General features: G+C 31.9%; 1 protein-coding gene across 1 annotated transcript; it reads left to right on the plus strand.

Annotated features, from left to right (window-relative positions):
• Positions 1 to 7,937: 7,937 nt before the first annotated feature.
• LOC132757339 (zinc finger protein 813-like) lies at positions 7,938 to 17,663 on the plus strand (the record flags this gene model as incomplete). The annotated part of the gene is given in 3 exon segments (XM_060748597.1): positions 7,938 to 8,035; positions 15,569 to 15,884; positions 16,883 to 17,663. Coding segments are annotated over 2 exon segments (1,085 nt in total), but the record flags the coding sequence as incomplete, so codon positions are not given.
• Positions 17,664 to 24,242: the final 6,579 nt, after the last annotated feature.

Here is a 24,242-nt window from a genome sequence, read left to right on the forward strand (position 1 = left end):
TTGTGTGCATAGTTTTCTATTAGATTTGAATTTTCTGCATTAAATTATTTACCATAAAACTTTTTATTTTGTGTACATTATGTACTATCAGTTTTGAATTTGTGTACATGACTAACTATAATATTTATATTTGAGTAAAATGTTTGTTACAGCATTTATAAGATTTTGATTCTTTCATGTGAAGAAACTATCCTAAGCTAGCTTACGGAACGTCGGTGGTTCTACTCAGGTGCCAAAAGGGCACCTGAGATCATCTTTCACCAGTAAAGCTGGAACGTCGCCATATGACTTACACTGTGTTGGTATGACGTAAAACCTAATCAATCAAACAAACAAACAAACAGCATGTATAAGATTTTAATTTTTTTGTACATGATTTATTTTTAGATTTGTATTTGTCTATATTACTTACTATACAGTTATTACGATGAAAGTTCATGTGAATGATAAAAAGAATTGCTGCTATAATGACCTTTTGATATTTTAAATTACTTTTATAATTTTATGCATATAGTACTTGAACGGTCTGTCTGCGCGTCTGTCTGTCCGTACGAGGTTACCTAATACAGCAAGTTGTATTTTTCTCAAGTTCTACCTGTACCAATGGCTTCATAACTTACTAATCAATACTATGATCTGGGCAGGTTACAGAACTATAGAGGTATTGTTACAGTCATGTCGGCGTTGCCATTGCTGTTGCCCTTGCCGTCCGCAAACTTATACCTTGATCAGTACTTTTAAAGTTCAAGGTATATCGTCTTCAAAATTGGCCACAACAACCCCTGGGAAAAGACCTTTTAGTAAACCAGACGAACATTGAATTTCATTCATAAATGACCTTGAACATCAAGGTAAAATGTCTAAATTTTCTTTGTTTTGTTTTTTGTAATTAGTGGCTAAAGCTTTGTGTTATTTTTGAATGGATTGTCTTTAAACTTGAACATAATAATCTTTAAGGATAGACTTCAAGTTAACCAGACATACCTTGTCCTTTCTTAGAAATGACCTTGACCTTGAAGGTCAAATCATGGAAACTTTCTCTCCTTTTTTTGCTGTAACTAGCTATAACTTGGTTATTATTGAATTGATTGGCTTCATATTATAACAGAATATTACTTTGGGTAAAGCTTACATGTAGACATAACTCAATTTGACATTGGCTCTCTTATGACCTTGTTTTTGTTGGTTGAATTATTGAATTTTTACTGATTTTTTATATAATTGACAGTTACTTGGCAATTAATTAATGGATTATCTTCATACTTTGACTAAAAAACCTTTTGAACAAGACCTTCATACAGGTTTCACTGACCTTGACCTTAAACAGCCTAGAGTGTTAAGGTCAAATTATTGAGTTTTTTGTTAAATTGACATAAGTTTATTATGTACAGGTTTGATTTAAACCTGGACAAAACAAGACTTGCTACCAAACAAATATATTAAAAAAATTTGATGTGACATTGACCGTAAAATTAATGAAATTTTCCTATTTTTGTTTTTCTTTTTTTTTTGTAACTGGCTATAACTTTGTTATTTATAAATGAATTAAATTCATATGAAGACACAACATCTTTTAGGTCAGACCTTCAAGAATATCAAACTCAAATTGACCTTGACACATGTATGACCTTAACCTTGAAGGTCAAATTAATTTATTTTCACTGATTATTGCTATTATTTGCCGTAAGTTTGTAATTATTAAAAAAATATTTTCACACTTGGACAAAACAATGTTTTGGATATTACATTCTAAAATATTGAACTGACCTTGACCTTGAGCTTTAAATGACCTGGAACGTCAAGGTAAAAGTATTGAATTTTGTTTAAGTTGTCACAATTTTTGTATTTATGTCAGGATTTGATTGAAATGTAGACACATCAACACTTGTAACAAATCAGACATGTGGAATAATTTAGACATGCCCTTTTTTAGCTAAAATTGACCTTGACTGTCAAATGATTTTTTTCTCGGTTCAGAACTGTTCACTATTTAGGGGAGAAAATGTGTAAGCGGCCGGATAGCTCAGGCGGTAGATTTAGTTGGTAATTTAAAGGAATTAAAGTTGCACTGTTTGCTGAGCGAGGGTAACTTTCCTCATAGGTTGGAAATTTATTATAGTACTTTTGTTGGCAGGAGATAAAAAAAAGATCATTTTTTCTTGGACATATTTTGTCTACGATTTAAGTTATTTTATTATTATCATCATTATAATAATCATGCTTCACAAACATATGATTTTGTATGTTTGTATAGTATTTGTTTTAACATAATTATCGTCTATATTTAATCAATAAATCATTGTTGCCACAATGTTATTTGCTTTTATTATTCCACTGTATATTGGTATAATGACCATACATTTATGTATACTTTAATTGAATTGCCCGTTGGTCCGTGCATCTATATGAGGTTGACTTTTGATTTGTCTTACGTTTAACCTCTACCAGCGGTTTATTAATTATGCAATTACTGACAAATAATAATTCAATTATTTGGCTAATGGCAGTAGTGTACCTTAAATGTTGCCAGAGTTATTTCCCTGTTTAGCACTTTAAAAAAGTAGAGTTTGGCTATATAACAATGGTTTTGTACTGCACCACTTAAATTCCTTAATTAACTAAGTACAAGACAACTGATTAACTGCTATTAAATTTAGAATGACTTATTCCTTTTGTTGCACTAAGGCAACATCTTGCTTTTCCCCCCGTTATTCCATTTTTGAGCACTAAATGTAAATAGGACCTGATACAGTTTACCTATTCTAGCAAATTGGCAAATTATCTTAAAGCTGCATTTAATAAATATGTAAACATACTTTTTCTGTTGGCTTAAAAACCAAGCATTCTATAGTTTTGTTAACATTTTTAACAGTTGTGTGGTAAATCTCATTAGATTTTGTTCATAAGTTATGATTTTAAAAGGAAAATCCGGCGGTAACACTAAAGATTGTATTCAAAATTTTAACATGCAAATCATGCAAATAAAGACTATAATAGGCGTGTGTATGCGCTGCGTCACAGTGGTAAAATCAATTGTTTCTATGTAGATCACAGCACATATGAGATATTTTGTGCAAACAAACTTTTACCGTTTTAGGTTCACGATGCATTAGCCCTGTCTTTCACAAAAAAGTAGTCATCTCATAAAAAAGATTGAATTGTATGAAAACGTCTTGGTGTCTGGACACCAAAATAAAAAGGGGAGTCAATATGAAACACATTTGATTAACGAAATATTAATGTAGCTATTTCTTTTTTTTTTTATGAAATTTATTAAATGTAGCTTTAAGTACAACCAGTACCATTGATATAAAAATTGTTTATCTATTCTGACCAGTTGGATATAAGTTTTATAAGAACTACTGGCTTCATACTATAAACACAGTAACATATAAATCTAAAAATCTGAAGACAAAGTGATCTCTCGGAAGCATTAATCACAACAAAATGACATGTTAATTGCAGACTCGGTTTGATTAAGGAGTCTGTACATGAGGGATAATGAAATAAATGCAACATCCCACTTGTCCCCTAGCACCGGCTTGAGCGGTACTCGATTCTCAACACTTAATAGAGCTGGCATCAGTAATCCCAAAGACCAGAAAAATGAAACATCACTGAAGTGAAGAACGGGACAACTTTTTACGGCTGCCACATCTGCTGTTGTGTAGTATACAAATCTGGAGACAAAGTGATCCCTCGGAAGCATTAATCACAACAAAACTACAAGAGATTTGCAGACTCGGTTTGATTGAGGAATCTGTACATGAGGGATAATGAATGCCTGCAACATCCCTCTTGCCCTCTAGCACTGGCTTGAGCGGTAATCGATTATCAACACTTAATAGTGCTGGCATCAATGATCCCAAAGGACCAGAAAAATATAACGACACTGAAGTGAAGACCGGGACAACTTTATACGGCTGCCACACAGCACTTGACACCTGCTGTTGTGAGATATACAAATCTGAAAACAAAGTAATCCCTCGTAAGCATTAATCATAACAAAATTACATGAAAATTGCAGACTCGGTTTGATTAGTCTGTACATGAGAGATACTGAATGCCTGCAACATCCCTCACGCATCCTAGCACCGGCTTGAGCGGTACTCAATTCTCAACACTTATAATAGTGCTGGCATCAATGATCCAGAAGGACCAGAGAGATATAACAACACTGAACAACAACACTATGAAGTTCAATATTCTATCGTATATTTTTCATACCCAGTTTAAATTGGCATATTTATGTAATATTTTAAAATATAATTAAAAAAAATATTTGTTTATTTACTGATTATAACAGGCATGACTTATATTTAGATTTTGTAAATTGATAATTTACTTCTGTTGTTTTTTCGACCAACAAAGTACATGTAGTATATTTATCAATGCTTCATGCAAGATATCATTTCATTTTATTTCATATATTCTAAATTGTCTTTAGTTCGCTTACTTTTTTATTAGCTTAAATAGAGGATATTAAATGAGTGTAATTTAATACTAAATTTATTGAACGAGTTGAATAAAATCATATTATGCGAGCCTCTGGCGAGCATAATATTGTTTTATTCAACTCGTTCTTGAATCTACGCGAATATAATATTCTTGTTTTCACATATATCACGGATTTGTAATATAAATCCGTGCATATATAAAATAAGAACAGTGAATTGTTAAAATGAGTAATTTTCAAATGACGCGCCCATAGTGTAACGCTATCATTAGCGCGCTTCAACGCTATGTTTCTATATAGCGCAAATGACGTTACGTCCAAGTGTTATTACACTAGTGAAATATCGTTTTATTAAATGGCTTTATTTCATGCTTTCCAGTCAGATGATTATATAGAGGATATTTGTTTAGTTCAGTGTAAGATCGGAATATATTTCACCGAGTGAGCACCAAAAGGTATATTTCACGAGTGGCGCAGCCACGAGTGAAATATGAACTTTTGGTGTTCACAAGGTGAAATATATTTCGATCTTACACTAAACTAAACAAATTTTCTTTTTATTATATGCAAATAAACGTTTAAAAAAGACATTAAATCTAATACTGAATGAAAAGCGCGCCAAATAATAATAAAACGTGACGTCATTTACGACGCACGTCATTAAGTTGGTACCCAGTACTGTGCACGCTGATATTTCACTGAAACAACGTAAAGGGCTTAAATTCAAAACAGTGAAATTATCAAAGTGGTAATTTCACTGTTTCAAACAGTGAAATTACCAGTTTTATATCACTGATATATTTCTATAAACCACCGAAAAGCATGTAATAAATTCTGATAAACCACTAGTGAAATTTATCAAATACAGTGAAATTTGAGAAAACCGGACGCTGAGAAAATCGGAACTCTCTGAATACCGGACGAATAATTCAGTCCCAAATTTTCCCTTCTTTAAACTATTGTATGAAACATTGACAATACCGGAATCTGTAAAAACCGAATATCGGACGGTTGATTGGGGACTACAAAGTCAATTATATAGACAATTACCCTGACAATACCGGACGCCGAATGTGTGAATAACCTTGTGTACTTATCAATTGGCTAATACGTTAATTGAGCGGTAACGGAACAATGATTGTCTGATTTGTTTCTTATGTCTCTTTTCACAGTTTGATTTATTGTAAGGTATAGATGTTACCGTTTTATATAAATGCCAAAATGCACGAGGAATTGATCAGTTAAAATCAATATATTATTAAATAAAAAATAGAGTATTTTCCTACTGTGTTGCTTTTTGTATATTCATTTCCTAAAATGACAACGCAACGGAAACGACGTTTTTCGGCGCTAAGTTCTATTGACCTTTTCGAAAACCTAGCTAAACACCGTTTTCCGGTACGTTACCGTTTTAGCTCTGGGGAATTACACCAAATGAAGTACATAACACAGTTACGTGATATTTCTATTTTTCTATCATTATTTAACAAAAAATTGATGTTTTTGAAATTATCAATATTCCTTTCATATCTATTGCAAAGTATTCAAAAAAATAAATTATTTATAATGAAAATCAATAAAATTCAAACAGACGTAGTGGAATCTTCCATAATAAATAAGGTTATTTTCTGCATAAACTTGTGTATTTACTTTATTTTTTGTATGGAATTATTCATAAAATGATATTTAATTATTTTCTTGTAAAGAAATAACTGTTTTATTTCAATTTAAATTGAAAAAAGGCCGAAAACAACAAGTTCGCTATTACACTCCATTTCCGAAAAGAATTCGACGAGAGCTGTCTAAAAGTGACAAAGTTAAATTAATTAAAGCCAGCGAAACTTTGCCGAGACCTACTTTAAAAATCTGACCAATATGTTTTTATTATAAACAAACAAAGTAAACTATGTTCGTTAAATCATTACCCATTACCCAAATGTAAACATATGCGGTTGTACTCGGACTTGATCGTTATGAGGTAACTTCTGTTCATTTAAATCCAAACTTTAATTGTATTTATATGCAATAATTGGACTAAAACAATTAAAACATATTTTCTTGTATTTTTATCATTCCTTTGTAAGTCATTGCTCGGTTAAAAAATAAGATCCTGAACAGCTGAAGGGGACATTGAGAATACCGGACCGCTGAGAAAACCGGACAAAACCCTCAGTCCGTCCGGTTTTCTCAACTTTCACTGTATAATTTTCACTGTAGCCGGACTATATCTGTATGCGGATGAAAAGAAAATCATAACTAAATGAAATAACAAGCAGAAATAATTGCCGTCATGCGTAAATTTTGCTTCTTTAGGAAAAGAAAGTCGATGTCATCATACATCATGTAAAAATGTAACAAAATTATAGAAAATTAACAGACCTATATTTCAAAATTGATGATGTGATGACGTTATGATATGATGACGTGACATAGGAGAATGCGTGACGTTACGCGGCAAAATCAGTAAAAATATACTTAAAATCCCTTAAAAAGCATGAAATAAAAAGAAAATTTATTTGTTTTACATATAAGATTGAAACATATTTCATTCGTGAACACCAGCTATTATATTTTCACTCGTGGCTACGCCACTCGTGAAAATATTGCATCTGGTGTTCACTCAGTGAAATTATATTTCAATCTTACTACATGCAAAACAAACAAATATCCTGTATTTATTACACTCTTGCGCCGCGGTTTATGTGATAATATAAAGGATATTTGTTTATATTTCACGAGTGGCGCAGCCACGAGTCAAACATGAACTTTTGGTGTTCACAAGGTGAAATATATTTCGATCTTACACTAAACTAAACAAATTTTCTTTTTATTATATGCAAATAAAATTTTTAAAAAGACATTACACCTTATACTGAATGAAAAGCGCGCCAAATAATAATAAAACGTGACATCATTTAAGACGTACGTCACGTCATTAAGTTGGTTCCAGTACTGTGCACGCTGGTAGTTCACTGAAACAACGTAAGGGGCTTAAATTCAAAACAGTGAAATTATCAAAGTGGTAATTTCACTGTTTCAGACAGTGAAATTACCAGTTTTATATCACCGATATATTTCTATAAACCACCGAAAAGCATGTATCATAAATGATTTTTGCACGATGAATTTAGTATTAAACTACACTAATTCAATATCCTCTATATATAATGTAAAATATAGATATTTAAACATATTTTACCAGTACAAGTAGCCAAATTAAATCGGCGTGAACGGTTTGACTCATTTTACAACTTTTTTTTAATACTGTCAAACCATTCCATCGCCCGTCCAAAAATATCTCGATGTCTCTTTGACAAGTCTAATTAGTTGGACTACATTACAAGGGCTTCTCATGCCAAACAAAGAAAGTACTATAAAACTTGTTCGCTGAAGTCCCTTTAGATATGCCAGGAAGAAGCAAAAGAAAAGTAGTAGAAGAAAATATAGTAGTAGTGTTTAACCTTAGCCTCCGTCAATATTTAGTAGCTGTTTACCCAAAATCGATATGCAAGCGTCCAGTAATCACCGATGATCAAGCGAAGTTTTTAAGTTAATTTCGATGAGATCTAAGAAGATACTGTAAGTGTATTGGTATCTTATTTGATTATTTCTGTATCTGTATCTGTGTGAATACGTAGGAGGACCACTTCTGGTATATGTCCTACGGGGAGTGGAGGAACTCTAGTCGAGTTTCTGAAGGGCTGATTTGAACATCTACATCTACATCATACTGCTTAACAATCAATTATGATTATGACTAGCAGGCGCGTTGTCAGGGAACTGTTAATAAAAGAATTTATTTATGTGCAAATTAAAAAGTTAAAAGAATAAAAGTTCTACAAGACTATTAATTTAAAAACATAGTGTGCAGTTTAGAATTTATAGAATGGGTCAAGCCTCTCAGTAAAGATGTTTAAACTGGGGCTAGACTGAACTGTTAGGGGAAGGCTATTCCAAAGACGTATGCTCCTAGGAAAGAAAGAATTTTGATGATATTGTGTCCTCGAGTAGGGTATCAGGTAGTTCAGATTTCTTGTTTGAGTAAGGTGTTGGTGGTCAACAAAAACAATGTTGTTTTGGATTTTATACAAGTAGGTTACAGCACTGATGTTTCGACGCTGTTCAAGGGTTTGCCAATTAAGATCATTTATCATTTTTGAGACACTACTTGTATAGTCATAATCATTAAAAATGTATCTAGCAGCTGATCTTTGTACTTGCTCTATCTTATAAATTAAGTATTTCTGCCAAGGATGCCAAACTATGGAGCAATATTCAACCTGAGGTCTAACATAGGTCTTATATGCAGTTTCTTTTATCTTTTTATTTGGAGTTTTAACATTTCTTCTAATGAATCTGAGGGAGTTATTAGCTTTAGATGTGATGTTGTTTATATGTTTGGTCCATGAAAGGTCTTGACTAATAGTGACTCCTAGGTATTTCGCTTCTTGAGTTGAGTTAAGTTGGATGTTATGGAGGGTATAAGGAAATATTACAGGGTTTCTTTTTCTTGTTATCCTGAGAACTTCACATTTGTCAGGGTTGAATTCCATGGACCAGTCTTTTTCCCATTTTTCTAAAGCATGAAGGTCATCTTGGAGGGTTTGGGCATCTTGTTTGGATCTGATGGTTAGGTAGACAACAGTATCATCTGCAAAGAGTCTAACCTTACCTTTGACACTATCTGGGAGGTCATTAATGTAAGAAAGGAAAAGACAGGGACCTAATAACGAGCCTTGGGGGACACCTGAGAGAACTGGTAGAATTCCTGATTTTTTACCTTCAACTACAACTTGCTGGGAGCGTGACTTAAGGAAGGAATGGACCCAATTTGTAACCTCATAACTTATACCCAATCTTTCTAGTTTATTCACAAGTTTGTGAAGCCCCCTATTGTAACTGCATGCACAACTGAATCTTCCAGATGGTTCCAATCCTCAAGTGTTTTCACAAAGAAGGAGTTTTTAAATTGATTTGTTTGTGCGTTTATAGTTTTAAATGATCTAGTGTTATTGGCTACTCTTATAATGTTTGTGGTTTCACAGTCACTGAATCTCTTTGGTTTAATTAAGCGTCCTTCAACTTTCTGAGTCAGGTATTTATCAGGGTCCACTGCTGGCACCATACCCCCTGCTATCTTGTAGAGCATTACAAGGCGGTTGTAGGTCCTACGGTCTTGTAGTGAGTCGAGTTTCAAGCTGGTCAGCATATCTGTAACACATCCTGGTTTTCTTGACTTGTAGTCATTCATAATGAATCTTGATCTTTTTTCAAGAACGGGTCCCAGATGATTGAAGCGTATTCTATTTTCGAACGTACAAGGGCTATAAAGGCTGTTTTTCTACAATCTAGAGGGCAATGTTTCAAATTTCTTCTAAGAAAGCCCAGGGTTGAACTTGCTTTTTTACATATATTTGTAATATGGCCGTTATATGTTTTAATTCCACCTGTTTACATCATTGTTGCAGGATATTTGTAAACTTTGAGAAAAGAAAGCCTATAAATTAAGCACAGGCGCTTGAAATTCTATCAATAATCGCTGTAAACAGTTAAATCCATTAAAAAATTGCACTCGCTATTAATAGTGATATATATATGGTATGGATTTTTTTTATTCGAATTTTACAGAGATTATAAATAGAGTTTCAATCTTCTGTGGCTCGATTTACAATCTCTTGCCGAGTCCTGCAGTAGACTCCTACCACAGGCGCTTGTCACATAATCAAATATTTTACATAATCGGTCTATATATGTATATAAAGATATATCTTTATATACATATATAGACCGATTATGTAAAATATTTGATTATGTGACTAGCGCCTGTGACTCCTACTGATTAACTAGCTATAGCACAGTTGTTCCCGTCACTTACCCAAGGAACTGATAACTTCTGTATATGCCATTGCAAAAAAAAAAATGTACTTTATATAACTATGCAGATGACAATACCCTTTCTTTTCGGACTAAATATTTTGATGAACTAATAATTATGTACCTTAGAACAAGAAAGTAACTATCTTATAAATTGGTTTCATTTTAATAAAATGCAAGCTAACCCTGATAAATTTCAAGCTATTGCTGTAGGGAAGAAAACTTTCACTAAATCCCCAGCTTTCAAAATTAATACTAGTGAAATAACATGTGACGAAATTGTAAAACTCCTTGGCATCGACATTGATCAACAATTAAATTTTAATTTTCACATAAGCAATATATGTAAAAAAGCTGCTAATCAGTTAAACATCCTCAAAAGAATAGGTCACAATTTAAATCAAACAAATAGGCTAACAATCTTTCATACTTTTATTTTGTCCAATTTTAATTTCTGTCCTATGGCATGGCATTTCTGTTTAGAAAATAATACAAACAAGATGGAAAAACTACAGGAAAGAGCACTCAGATTTGTATATAATGATTTTAATTCAAGTTATGAAGATATGCTGATAAAAGTTAATATACCAACTCTAAAAATAAGAAGAATGAGGGCTATGGCCATTGAAACTTTTAAAATTTTTCATGATATGTCTCCTGCTGTTCTGTCTGACCTTATTGTCAAGAAAACTACTGGTATTAATTTTAAATATTCAAATATTTTGCAGATCCCGCAAGTAAGAACTACAACTACAGGTAAAAAATCTTTCAGGTATGCTGCACCTGCTTTATGGAATACTCTACCCGAAAATTTTAGAAAATGTTCAAATTTTGCTCAGTTTAAAAAGTTAATTTCATCCTGGAATGGTAAACAGTGTAAATGTATTGCTTGCAGCTAACTTCTATATCTTGATTTACTCCTCTTTTTTATTAGCTCGACTATTCGATAAGAATAAGTAGAGCTATTGTAGTCACCCGAGCGTCGGCGTCGGCGTAACCACTTATGTTAAAGTTTTTGTAATAGTTCAAATATTTTCAAAGTCCATTGACATATGGCTTTGAAACTTTGCACACTTGTTCACCATCATGACCCCAACCTGTAGACAGGAGGAGGTAACTCTATCAAGCATTTTGACAGAATTATGCCCCTTTTTCGACTTAGAATTTACGTTCAAGTTTTTGTAATAGTTCAAATATTTTCAAAGTCCATTGACATATGGCTTTGAAACTTTGCACACTTGTTCACCATCATGACCCCAACCTGTAGACAGGAGGAGGTAACTCTATCAAGCATTTTGACAGAATTATGCCCCTTTTTCGACTTAGAATTTACGTTAAAGTTTTTGTAATAGTTCAAATATTTTCAAAGTCCATTGACATATGGCTTTGAAACTTTGCACACTTGTTCACCATCATGACCCCAACCTGTAGACAGGAGGAGGTAACTCTATCAAGCAGTTTGACAGAATTATGCCCCTTTTTCGACTTAGAATTTACGTTAAAGTTTTTGTAATAGTTCAAATATTTTCAAAGTCCATTGACATATGGCTTTGAAACTTTGCACACTTGTTTACCATCATGACCCCAACCTGTAGACCTGGAGGAGGTAACTCTATCAAGCATTTTGACAGAATTATGCCCCTTTTTCGACTTAGAATTTACGTTAAAGTTTTTGTAATAGTTCAAATATTTTCAAAGTCCATTGACATATGGCTTTGAAACTTTGCACACTTGTTCACCATCATGACCGGACAGACCCCAACCTGTAAACAGGAGGAGGTAACTACGTCAAGCATTTTTTTTTACTATCAAGCACTAAGAATAGTCGAGCGTTGCTGTCCTACCGACAGCTCTTGTTTATTTTTCTGGGTATGAACATTTTCTTTTGGGTCACATTTATCATTTAGCTTCTTCAGTTTTTTTTCTTGCTTGCTTTAAATGTGTTTTTGCTATTCTTCCCTGCTTATGTTAATATTATCATTTAGTTTCTAGATAGGATGTTGCTTTATTTTGTGATCTTTTGTTTTGATTTTGCTTTTTGTTTTGTTGTTTTTTTTTTTGCTTATCTTTTCCAGCATGACTCAAGCTAGCTGTTAAATGAGTTCAACTAATGACTTACATGTTTAATACCTTCTGTCTTTGTGTAGTCTGATAACCCATAGTCTTTCATATTTAAATTATATATAAAAATGTATGTTGTTTTTTTGTTGTTTTTTTTAGTATTTTTATTTATTTATTTATTTAAATAATTCATTAAATTTTTAATTGTTTACTCGGTATATTATTGAACTTTAAGTAAATTTTTAGATACTAGACTTTGCTAGTGATGTAGATTTGGGTAAACTATCATTTTTAGTTTTTAGCTCGACTATTCGATAAGAATAAGTAGAGCTATTGTAGTCACCCGAGCGTCGGCGTAACCACTTATGTTAAAGTTTTTGTAATAGTTCAAATATTTTCAAAGTCCATTGACATATGGCTTTGAAACTTTGCACACTTGTTCACCATCATGACCCCCACCTGTAGACAGGAGGAGGTAACTCTATCAAGCATTTGACAGAATTATGCCCCTTTTTCGACTTAGAATTTACGTTAAAGTTTTTTGTAATAGTTCAAATATTTTCAAAGTCCATTGACATATGGCTTTTAAAACTTTGCACACTTGTTTACCATAATGACCCCAACCTGTAGACAGGAGGAGGTAACTCTATCAAGCATTTTGACAGAATTATGCCCCTTTTTCAACTTAGAATTTATGTTAAAGTTTTTGTAATAGTTCAAATATTTTCAAAGTCCATTGACATATGGCTTTGAAACTTTGCACACTTGTTCACCATCATGACACCAACCTGTAGACAGGAGAAGGTAACTGTATCAAGCATTTTGACAGACTTATGCCCCTTTTTCGACTTAGAATTTACGTTAAAGTTTTTTGTAATACCTCAAATATTTTCAAAGTCCATTGACATATGGCTTTGAAACTTTGCATACTTGTTCACCATCATGTCACCAACCTGTAAACAGGAGTAGGTAACTCTATCAAGCATTATTTTTTACTATCAAGCACTAGAATAGTCGAGCGTTGCTGTCCTACCGACAGCTCTTGTTTAGCATATGATTCGTTTTTATAAATATATCCTAAAAGGTCTATTTTATGCATGTGATGTATATATATCATGTCTAATCATTTTTTATTGTAGCTGTTTTATCTTTGTTGACCTTATACTTTATGTTATTTACAGTCGGTTATAAAAGCTCCTAGAGCTTATGTTGTAATGTTGAAAACTTGCCGACTTGAAATAAAATTTATCTTATCTTATCTTATCTTATGTACATCGCAAATGTCCGTAAAAAGGATTTCATGTTAATTCACAAAAAAGTGATACAGGAACACTGAGGAATCGAACCTGGATTGCCTGAATCACTAAGGTGTAAGGGGTATCCCGTCTCCAGTATCACTCGAGGGTTGGGGTATGAAAAATCATTTTAAAGGTAAGGGTCCAAATTTTTTAAACCCATTTTCGGGGGAGTAATTTAAAGATGAATTTTAAATCAGGGTCAGTGTCTTTTTAGTCAAAATATAGAAGCATTTTGGATTTAATTTAAGATGAAAACATAATGGGGAAAATATCTTCTTTGACCGCAAATATCTCATCCAGTACATCTTACTGTTGAACATTTTAAATTTTTCTATTAAACTTGAGTAATTTATCCAAAATAGTAATCACCTTACATACGACAATACAAATGTGATGTGTCTATCACCTGTGCTTCTATATTGAATGATATTTTTATTGTAGGTATTTTACTTCTCAAAGCTTAAGAAAATATTAAAGCTTTTAGCCTTTTACTTTAACTATCAAAATGTCAATAGAAAACATAATGTTGTTACATCACAACTTTAAAGGAACTCCACTGAGGTTTATAAGCCTAAAACATAACATTTTAATTTTTTACATAGATAAACATGAGCACTTTAAACAGAAATATTAATAAAACATAACAAAATAATAACTAAGAAATAGACAAGAAATACATTGAAAGTCATATGTTTGTGCTATTCTCAGTCCGATTTGAGTGAAAAGCGTTTACAGCTTTTAAACTTTGGGTCATTTTTCACTATTATAATAATTATTCAGGAACAACGGAGCGAGCTAATGATGTGAAATTTTGCACATAAGTTATTAGTATAGATCTACATCAAATGGAGTAATAATCTCAAAAAATTATTTCCAATCCCGTCATGTCAAAAAACCTCAGTGGAGTCCCTTTAAATTAATTTTGCATAAAACATCTGTGTGAAAATATAAAGTTTAAATGGATTACAATTTTCTTTAGTCAACCCGTATCGTGATACGTATCGTATCATGGACCCTGTACCTTGATACTTATCGTATCGTGAGGTGAATGTATCGTTGCACCCTTAGTTGATAAACCAAATGATTGAGTACAACATGACCAACGATAAGCCAATGATTGAATACAACATGGCCATTGATAAGCCAATGATTGAATACAACATGGCCAATGATAAGCCAATGATTGAATACAACATGGCCAATGATAAGCCAATGATTGAATACAACATGGCCATTGATGAGCCAATGATTGAATACAACATGACCATTGATAAGCCAATGATTGAATACAACATGGCCATTGATAAGCCAATGATTGAATACAACATGGCCATTCAGATAAGCCAATGATTGAATATAACATGGCCAATGATAAGCCAATGGTTGAATACAACATGGCCATTGATAAGTCAATAATTGAATACAACATGGCCATTGATAAGCCAATGATTGAATACAGCATGGCCATTGATAAGCCAATGATTGAATACAACATGGCCAATGATAAGCCAATGATTGAATACAACATGGCCATTGATAAGCCAATGATTGAATACAACATTGCCATTGATAAGCCAATGATTGAATACAACATGGCCATTGATAAGCCAATGATTGAATATAACATGGCCAATGATAAACCAAATGATTAAATACAACATGACCATTGATAAGCCAGTAGAACATGGCCCGACTATTGACTCACGTTATCACTTTTGGTTCCATCATGTGAAGTGTTAAGGTTATGCTAACATAGTTCAGAGAGTTATTACAATATATGCATGTATATACATGTACATATCAATTTACCAAAACAAGTATTTTTCATATAGAAGCTAAACTTTTGATTTTATTGAAATTATTCTGATTACTTTTTTAGATGTAGAAGAAAATGGAGCATATAACTGATGATGAAGCTGAAGAAACATTCAAAGATTTTGAAGAATTTAGGTCTATGCAAGATAATAATATGTATGGCGTGGAACAAGATTCTGATGACAAAGTTATAAAGGTCAATGCTAAAACAACTACAGAGGAAAGTGGAAGAGGTGGTAAAATGATTACTGTATCTGAGGCTGATGAAAGAAAGGTCAAAGAAACAGTTAGTTCCAGTAATTTTTCAAGTGATCCGGTCAGTTTAGAGGAGAACAACGTTGGTGATAGAGATGATGTTGTTTCTTATAAAGAAGAGTTAGGTAAAGATAAAAATTGTGAAGATTCTTAGTCTGTCAAACTAAATTGTGTGAGCTATTCATGTATACTGAGTGTAAATTTCAGTTAGGTAAAAAAACAAGTACTTTGTTTAGTCTTTATTACTATCTACCCTCATTTTAGCTCAATGAGCTTTAGCTCAAGTAAACTATAAGCATAGGTCAGTTGATCGAGCATCCATTGTCCAACAGTTAACAGGTCAAAGTTTTCATTGGATCCTTATCAAACTTTCTCACAATGATAACGTCAATGTCATCTCAGATCCATGGCGCATTTTGGGTCAAAAACTTAGTCTGTTTATTTATGTGATTGGGTTTTACGTCACACCCCGGGACACATTTATGGGGTCTTTTAGCAATTTTGCAGCTTTACGGGGTGGAGGAAGACCCAGGTCCCCCTTCCCTTGAATTATTTAAAAACCCACTTAGGGGCCCACCCGGGGTAAAACCCACTAAATTCCCAAAGCTGTTTGAATATTTTCCTACATGAAAGAATCCAATGTCCCTGTCAGGATTTGAACCCACAGCGGCAGGGTGCTCATTAGCCATGAAATCCTGAGGTTCATTTTGACTAAGTTTTACTGACTACAAAATTTGATCCTCTTGATAACATCTTCTAAACTACTTGATAGATTTAGCTCAAACTTTACAGGAATTATCGTTAGGTGTCCCTCTATAAAAGTTTTTCCAGTCTGATGCATAAGTAGGACACAGGCGCTGATAAAAAGAAATTTTAAAAAATCTTCTCCTCAGGAAGAAGCCAAATTTATGTATAACAGCATTTATTATTGTCTAGTTATGAATTCTTTTCATCCGCTTCAGATACATTTAAAAATGATTTTTTATAAATTTTCACTACGGGTTTTTTATCAAATAAAAATTTCCCCTATTATTAACCAAAAAAACCCTGTAAAACATGAAAAAAATTATGGCACTTTAAAATTAAACAATTACTTGTAAATAGATTCTTATCTACATTTCAGATAGCACAGATTGTAAAATTCCTATAGATACAGCCTCAACAACAGATATATATGAATCAAATAAAGTAGTTATTAAAACAGAGAGTATCACTGGAGGATATACTTTCAAATGTACGATTTGTTCAAAATGTTATAAGTGTCGGAAAAGTGCCGATTATCATGTGAAGATAAAACACAAGGCCTACAGCTTGTTCTGTCAAGTTTGCGGGAAAACTTTTAAACTCAAGTACGATCTTGACCGACATTTAAATGTCCACAGTGGTATACGACCTTATCCGTGTCCGGAATGTGATAAATCATTTGTATGTAGGTCAAGTCAGATGCGACACAGGAAGTTCCATCATTTAGTTGGCGACATTTATAAGTGTCATAATTGTGACAAGACATTCCGTGCGGAGTCGGATCTAAAACGTCATCTGTTTACACACACGGGAGAACGACCCTGGTCATGTGATCAGTGCCCTAAATCGTTCGTCAGCAAATCAAGTTTAAAAGTTCATGAGAAGAGCCATGATGACTCGCAGAAATTTTCTTGTGTAGTGTGTAAAAAAATGTTTCACATAAAAACTGATTTGACAAGGCATGAAAGCACACATACAGGAGACCTGAAATGGGAGTGTGCTATTTGTCAGAAAAAGTACTCCGGGAAATCTGCTGTTAAAAGACATATAAAAGATGCGCACATTTTTGGCAAGGTGAAATACCGTAAGGATAAGTTAAAAATTGAAGATTTGCTTGACTCTATATCAGAAAGTAGTGGTGAACTGAAACAATTTGAAGCTTTCTAAATATAAAGGGGAAAATAACCTGTTTAAAAAATTTTAAAAGGGTGTTGGGTTCTTTTGGGTTTTTACAGGGGAGAAATAAAGATCCCAAAAAAAGTTGACTATTTTTGTTGGGCCCTTTTAAAATATAACTGAGTTTAAACTTTTCTTTTTAAGGACTATATGAGAAATTTCCTTATTAACTGAATAAGGACATTTAAAGGGTTTTGATTCGATGTTAAAATTTTTTTTACTGTTTAAAAATATCACTAAGATGTTACATTATATTTGAATATTTTTTGATAATTTTTCCTTTTTTGGGGGATGTAATACAAATTTGGATGTTTGAAATGTTTTTATAAAAAAAGTTACCTGCAACCCCTATGTACCCTTTTAAATTTGCCCCGATTGAAAAAATTAAAATGGGAAAATGGGAAAAAAATTTCTGTTTCCATTTAGATTTAGAGACCCTTTACAAAAATTTGAAAACAATATAATGACTGCCATTTCTAGTTAATCACCATGATATATATATATATATGCCTTTTTAGGGCTAAAGTTCATACCATCCTTCTATGTATGTAGTATTTTCATTTTTGTAAAATTTTATTCCTTTGGTAATTGAATTGTTTCCTTTTAAAATTCAATAATATAAATTTTAGAAAATAAGGTGATCGCATGCTAATTTTTCACAGGCCTGTCAGTCGAGTGTCGTGAAACACAATTATTCTTTGGGCCGGACCTAAATTCTTTTAAGTCATGGGCAGGAAATCAGTGCTATTGTTGACTTTTATAAAAAAATGTTTCTTTGTACTTTGAAGTATAGTAATTGCATTCCGATGTATTAAATAGAGGATATTGAATGAGTGTTAGTTTAATACTGAATTTATTGAACAAGTTGAATAAAATTATATTAGGCAAGCCACTGGCGAGCTTTATTTTTTTTTATTGAGCGAGTTCAATAAATTTACTATTAAACTTACACGAGTTTAATATTCTATGTGTCACATACCAAAAATGAAGACCATTTGAAGTAAAAAAAGAACCATTTTTCATTGAGTCTCCTATATAATAATGCCAACATTTAGCGTGTCTTGACGCAAATGTTTATGTAAAGAAAATGACATCATGTCTAATAACTGTGTGAATTAAGAAATTTAATATAGCTAATTAATAAAGAAAAAAGATTTATTATTAAACATAGGTTTTTAAGGGGAAAACTCCACTGAGGTTTTTTGACATGCATGGGACTTTTGGGAAAAGTATTTTTTTCCAATAATGACTAAAAATTTTAAATGTTGAGCACCCTTGTTTGAGAGTTAAATAATAGGTCATTGTTCAAGGACCATAAATTCTTCTGTGGAATTTTGACAGAATTATGCCTTTTTTTAAAATTAAAATCTCAAATTATACAAGGGCTCATTGTTTTACTATCATATAGCCCTTTCAAGGCAGGCCTGTTCTACCAGCGGGTCTTGTTTTTTAAATTTTTTTTTTAATTGAATTTGGGCTTTTTGAAATTTAATTTTTGGGTTAAAAAATGTGGGTTTAATTTTTATTGGTTCTTTCCCCAAATTTTTCCCCTATTTAAAATTTTTTCAACCCTTTTCCCGGAAAAAATGGGAAAAAAATGATCTTTCCAAATAAATGGGTGTAAAATTTTGACCTTTTAAATTTTGTTTAAAAAAATTTAAAAAAACCCAAAAAAAATTTTTATTTTGAAATTTAATTTAAATTGTTTTTTTAAAAATTTTTTAAAAAAAGCCCCCGTAAAATTTTAACAAGGGGGGCTTTTTGTTTTGTTGTTTGTGTTTCTTTTCTTTTAAATTTTAAATTTTATAAAAAACAAAAAATTTTTTCCCCCACTGTTCCTTTTTTACCCCTTTTTAAATAATTAAAAGTTTAATTTCCTGCAAAATTGGGTTTCCGGCTTTTTTTTTTAAAAAAAAAACTAAAGTTGTTTAAAATTTTTAAACCAATTTTTAAAAAAAACCCCCTTTAAAATTAGGTGGGGGGATTTTTTTTACCCTTAATCAAAAAAATTTTTAAAAAAAGGCTGGGTTGGGTAAAGCTTTCAAGGGAAAGGCCAAAAAAATTGAAATTCCCCCCGGGGTTTTTTTCCCCAATTTGGGGTTAAAACAAAATTTTTTAAAAAAAATTTTAAAAAGATTAACAAGGGGGTTTTCACCCTTTGGCCCAATTTTAAAAAAAACCCCCATAAAAAGGGGGGGTTTAAATTTTATATCGAAAAGAAAAATTAAAAAATCCTTTTTTAAAAAAAAAAAATTAAAATTTTTAATTTTTTAAAAATTTTTGGGGACCAATTTTCAAAAAATTTTTTTGCCGCCGCCCCCGGGGGGGTTTTGATTTTTTAATTTCTTGTAAAAACTTTCCCCTTTTTTAAAAAACCCCAAACTAGGTAAGGGTTTTACCCAAAACTTTAAAGGGTGATTTTACCAATTTTTTAAAATGGGGGGAAAATTCCCCCCCCGGGGGAAATTTTCCCGCTTTGCTTAAAAAATCCCCAAAAATTAAAATAGGAAATTTAATCAAAAAAAGTTTTTGGTTCTCCTTTTTCCCCCGGGGGCAAAACCCCCGGGGGGATTTTTTTTAAACCAAAAATTTAAAATTTCAAAAAACCCAAAACCCAAATTTTGATATTTCAGGAAAAAATTTTTGGTTTTCGTTTTTTCAAAAAAAAATGGGCCCAAAACCCCCCCGGGGGTTTTTTAAAATTTTGAAAAATTCCCTTCCAAAAACCCCGTTTAAAAGTCAAAACTTCTTTGGGGATTAACAAAAAAACCCCTTTAAACCCCCGGGGGGGGGTTGGGGATCAGGGGACGCCTCCCTAGGTTTTTTTGCCCAAATTTTCTCCAAAAGTTTTTGTTTTGGGAACCCAAAAAGGCCGGTAGACAAAAATTTTAAATTAAGGGAAAATTCTTGTTGGCTTTCACACAGGTTTTAAAAATTAAAACCCAAAAAAAATTTTACGGTTTTTTAAAGGAAAATATTTTTGGGGGGGAAAAATTTTTTGGACCAAAAAACTTTTCTGTTAATTTTAAAAAATTTTTAAAACTGAAAAATTTTTTGTGTTTTTGGTTTAAAAAAAATTTTTAAAATTTTAAAAGGGGAAAACTGTAAAGGGGGGGTTAAACAATTAAAAAAACCCGAAATTTAAAAAGAAAAGGGCCCACCTTTTTCCTTGCCAAAAAAACATTTAAATTAAAGTGAAAAAAAAGGTTAACCAAATATAGCAAAAAGTAAAAAAAGATTTTACTTAAATTTTTTGGTTTGGGGTTCCTTTTTTTATTCTTTGTGGTTTTTAATTTGCCCCAAGGGGAAAAATTGGGTTCCCCTTAAAAGAATCCTCCCCAAAAATAAGGGAGCCCTTTCCTTAAAAAAGGAAAACTTAAAAAGGGGTTTTCCCCTTTTTCAGGAAATTTTTTGGTATTTTAACCAAAATTTTTTTTAAAATCCCTTTTAAATCCCGGATTTTCAAAAACCGAGATTAAAATAAAATTTTTGGGGGCCTTTCGGCAATCTGTTGGGGTTTTAAAAAATTTTTAAAAGTGACCCCATTATATTTGCCGGGGAATTGTTTCTTAACCAAAAGGGAATTTCTTTTTGGCCTTTTCCCGGTTCCCCTGTTTTAAAAGGGATTTCATTTTTAATTTAAATCCCCCAATTTTATTGGGTACAAAATGGAAAAAAAAAAAAAGTGGACAACAAAACCCTGACAATGGTTTACTTTGGGGCCCGGTTGGGGGGGCAGGTTTTTTTCAAAACCCCTACAAAAGGAAACGAGGGCTTGGGGGAAATTAAAATGTTGGCAAATTTTCTGGACAACAAGGCCTTTTTGGGGGAAAAACAGGCAATTCGACCCCCCAGTGGAACCAGGCTGGGGGCCCTTCTCAGATTCAGGATTTTACAGGCTTGGGGGGACCAGGGCCTTGGTAAAATCTTTTAAAAGGGAGGCTTGGGGGTAAAATTTAAGCCCTGGGTCAAAAAACTTTTAAAAAGGGAAAAGGCTTTTTGGGGGTTGGCCCTTTTAATCATGGAAAGCCAAAAAAGGGGGATTTTAGGGTTTTTAATTAAAAAAGGGCCCGGCCAAAACCTTTTTTTAAAAAAAAGGGGGTTTTACAATTGGGGCAACTGTTTTTTTTAAATGGGGAAATTTTAGTTCCCGTTTGGGAAATTAAAAAATAAGTTGTTGTTAAAATTTTTAATGGAACAAATAATGGGGTTGGGGAGAGTAATTTTAAAAAATTTGATTTTGGGGGGCCAAAACTCTGAGGAGGCTTTGGGGGCACCTGGAAACAAATTACAAAAATACTTTTTAAAACTTTTTGGGATAAATCCAAAAATTTTTCAAAAAAACAAAAAAACAAACTGAAAAATTATTTAAAATTTTTTTAAAAATCCCAAAATCTGCAAAATTTGGGATTTTAAAAAAAAAAAAGTCAAACCAACACATTTTTTAAAAATTTAAAGCGTAGAAAAAAGGTCCCCTATATTATTAAAAATAATTTTAAAGAAAAAATTTTGAAAAATATTAAATACCCCCACCAGTAACCCTTTAAATATGAACCATTTCCAGTCAAGGGCCCAAATTTTTTTCCCCGTTTGGTTTACAAAACCCTTTTCGGGAAAAATTTAATTTTGGTATAGAAAATAAGTGCCCGGGGGTTTTTATTTGTCAATTTTAATTTTAAAAAAGTAAAAAAAAATGGAAAGGTAAAAACCAGGAACCTGATGTTTTAAAAAATATTTTCATTTGTCAGCAAAAATTCCGACTTTTTTTCCCAAACCCAAACCCCTATACCTGGGTCTTGATTTTTGGGGCAGAGAAAATTTCTTTTTAAAAAACCTTTTTACTTTTTACTTTGGGGTCAATTTGGGAAAAAAAGGGAAACAGGCTTCTTTAACCCTTTTGGGCCCCACCATCTTTTTGGCCACGCCCCTATTTTCCCATATATTAAAAAAATGGTCTTAAAAATGTTACAAAGCTATTTGGAAAGACCCTTTTTAAAAACTTTTCCCAAGGGGCAAAACCGGTTTAAATTTCCTTTTCAAATTTAGAAATACCTTACTTGCACTAAGGGAACAAATTTTTTTAAAACATTTTGGGGCCCATAAATTTTTTTCAAATGACAATTTTTTGGGGTTTGGGTTTTGGGATTCTTAAGGGAGATTCAGCCCCACAAGCAAGGGACACAAGATGAAAAAGTTTACATTTTAAAATTATCTTTTAAAAAAACAGGCAAATTAAATATATGTAGTAAATGCCCAAACATCAAAAGTAATAGCAAAACAAATGTTTAAAAAAAACCAGTTTATATGACCCTAGGGTTTAAAATATTTCCCGAAAAAAGATTTTATTTTGAGAGGTTTTTAATTTGGGCAAATTTTAAATTTGTTAATCAAAAAACCCCAGAGCCAAAAAAATTTTGGGAAAGGGGGAAAATTTTGGGGTTTTGCAGCATTTGATTATTTTACTGGGTTTTATGCAAAAACTTATTGACCATTTAAAATGTTAAGTTTATAACCCAAAACCAAATTTTGGGAAAAAATTTTAAAATTTCATTTTTAACATAATTTTTTTCTATTTTTTATGGGCCCAAAATTTTAAAAAATTTTTTATTAATAAAACCCCCAAACCACTTTCAAGGATTTTATTTAAAATTTCGCATGGGTTTTTTACTGGTTTGAAAAAAATTCGTTTATAACCCTTTAACCCAAACCACTTGGGAAAGGGTTTTATAGCAAAACAAAAATTTTATATATGACCCCATAAAATTTTTAAATTTTAATTTTTAATTTAATTCTTTAAGAATAAGGATATTCATTGTGGTATGAAAATTATCAATTTTACTTTTTGGGTACAAAACCCCTCATGAAATTTTTTTTCTACCCATGATGAAAATTTTAAATCCTGTAAATTTATAGAAAAAAATTGGGAATTTTTTGGGTTTAAATTTTTTACATTTTTTTCTTTTTTGCACATTTTTTTTGAAAGAATTTTTCCTTTAAATTTTTTAAAGGGCTGAATTTTGAAGAAAAATTTCCGGGAAAACCCAATGAAAATAGGAAAATAAAGTTTTTACCGCAGTTAAAAAAAAATTTTTTTTCAGTTAAAAAAACGGAAAAAGGGAAATTTTGAAAAAATAATTTTTTTTCATCAATATTTTCACATATGTAAAATAATGAAAAATGTGTATGTTATTTTTTAGGAGAAAAAAAAAAAAAAATTTTTTTATAAATAAATATCAGCTGTGAATAAAGGGAAATATAAACATTTTCATATATTAATGATAAGTATGTTTAAAAAAATGAAAAAAATCCAAAATTTCTTTTTAAAATTTTTAATTTAAAACTTTAAAATCAACCCTTTGCTTTTAAGGAAAATATAAAATAATTATTTTCATAAAATAAGATTATTAATTTCCCCCCAAATTGGGCGGAAAAAAATATAGAAAAAAAAACAAAATTAAAAAATTCCCGGAAATTCTAAGGCCCAATAATTTAGATTATAAAGATTTCATAGTATAAACCCCTTAAAAAAAAAGAAATACCCTGTTTATATAAAGTGTTATAAA

The sequence above is a fragment of the Ruditapes philippinarum genome, unplaced genomic scaffold, assembly GCF_026571515.1.
Source record: "Ruditapes philippinarum isolate M1 unplaced genomic scaffold, ASM2657151v2 ctg5297_1_1_1_1, whole genome shotgun sequence".
NCBI lineage: Eukaryota > Metazoa > Mollusca > Bivalvia > Venerida > Veneridae > Ruditapes > Ruditapes philippinarum.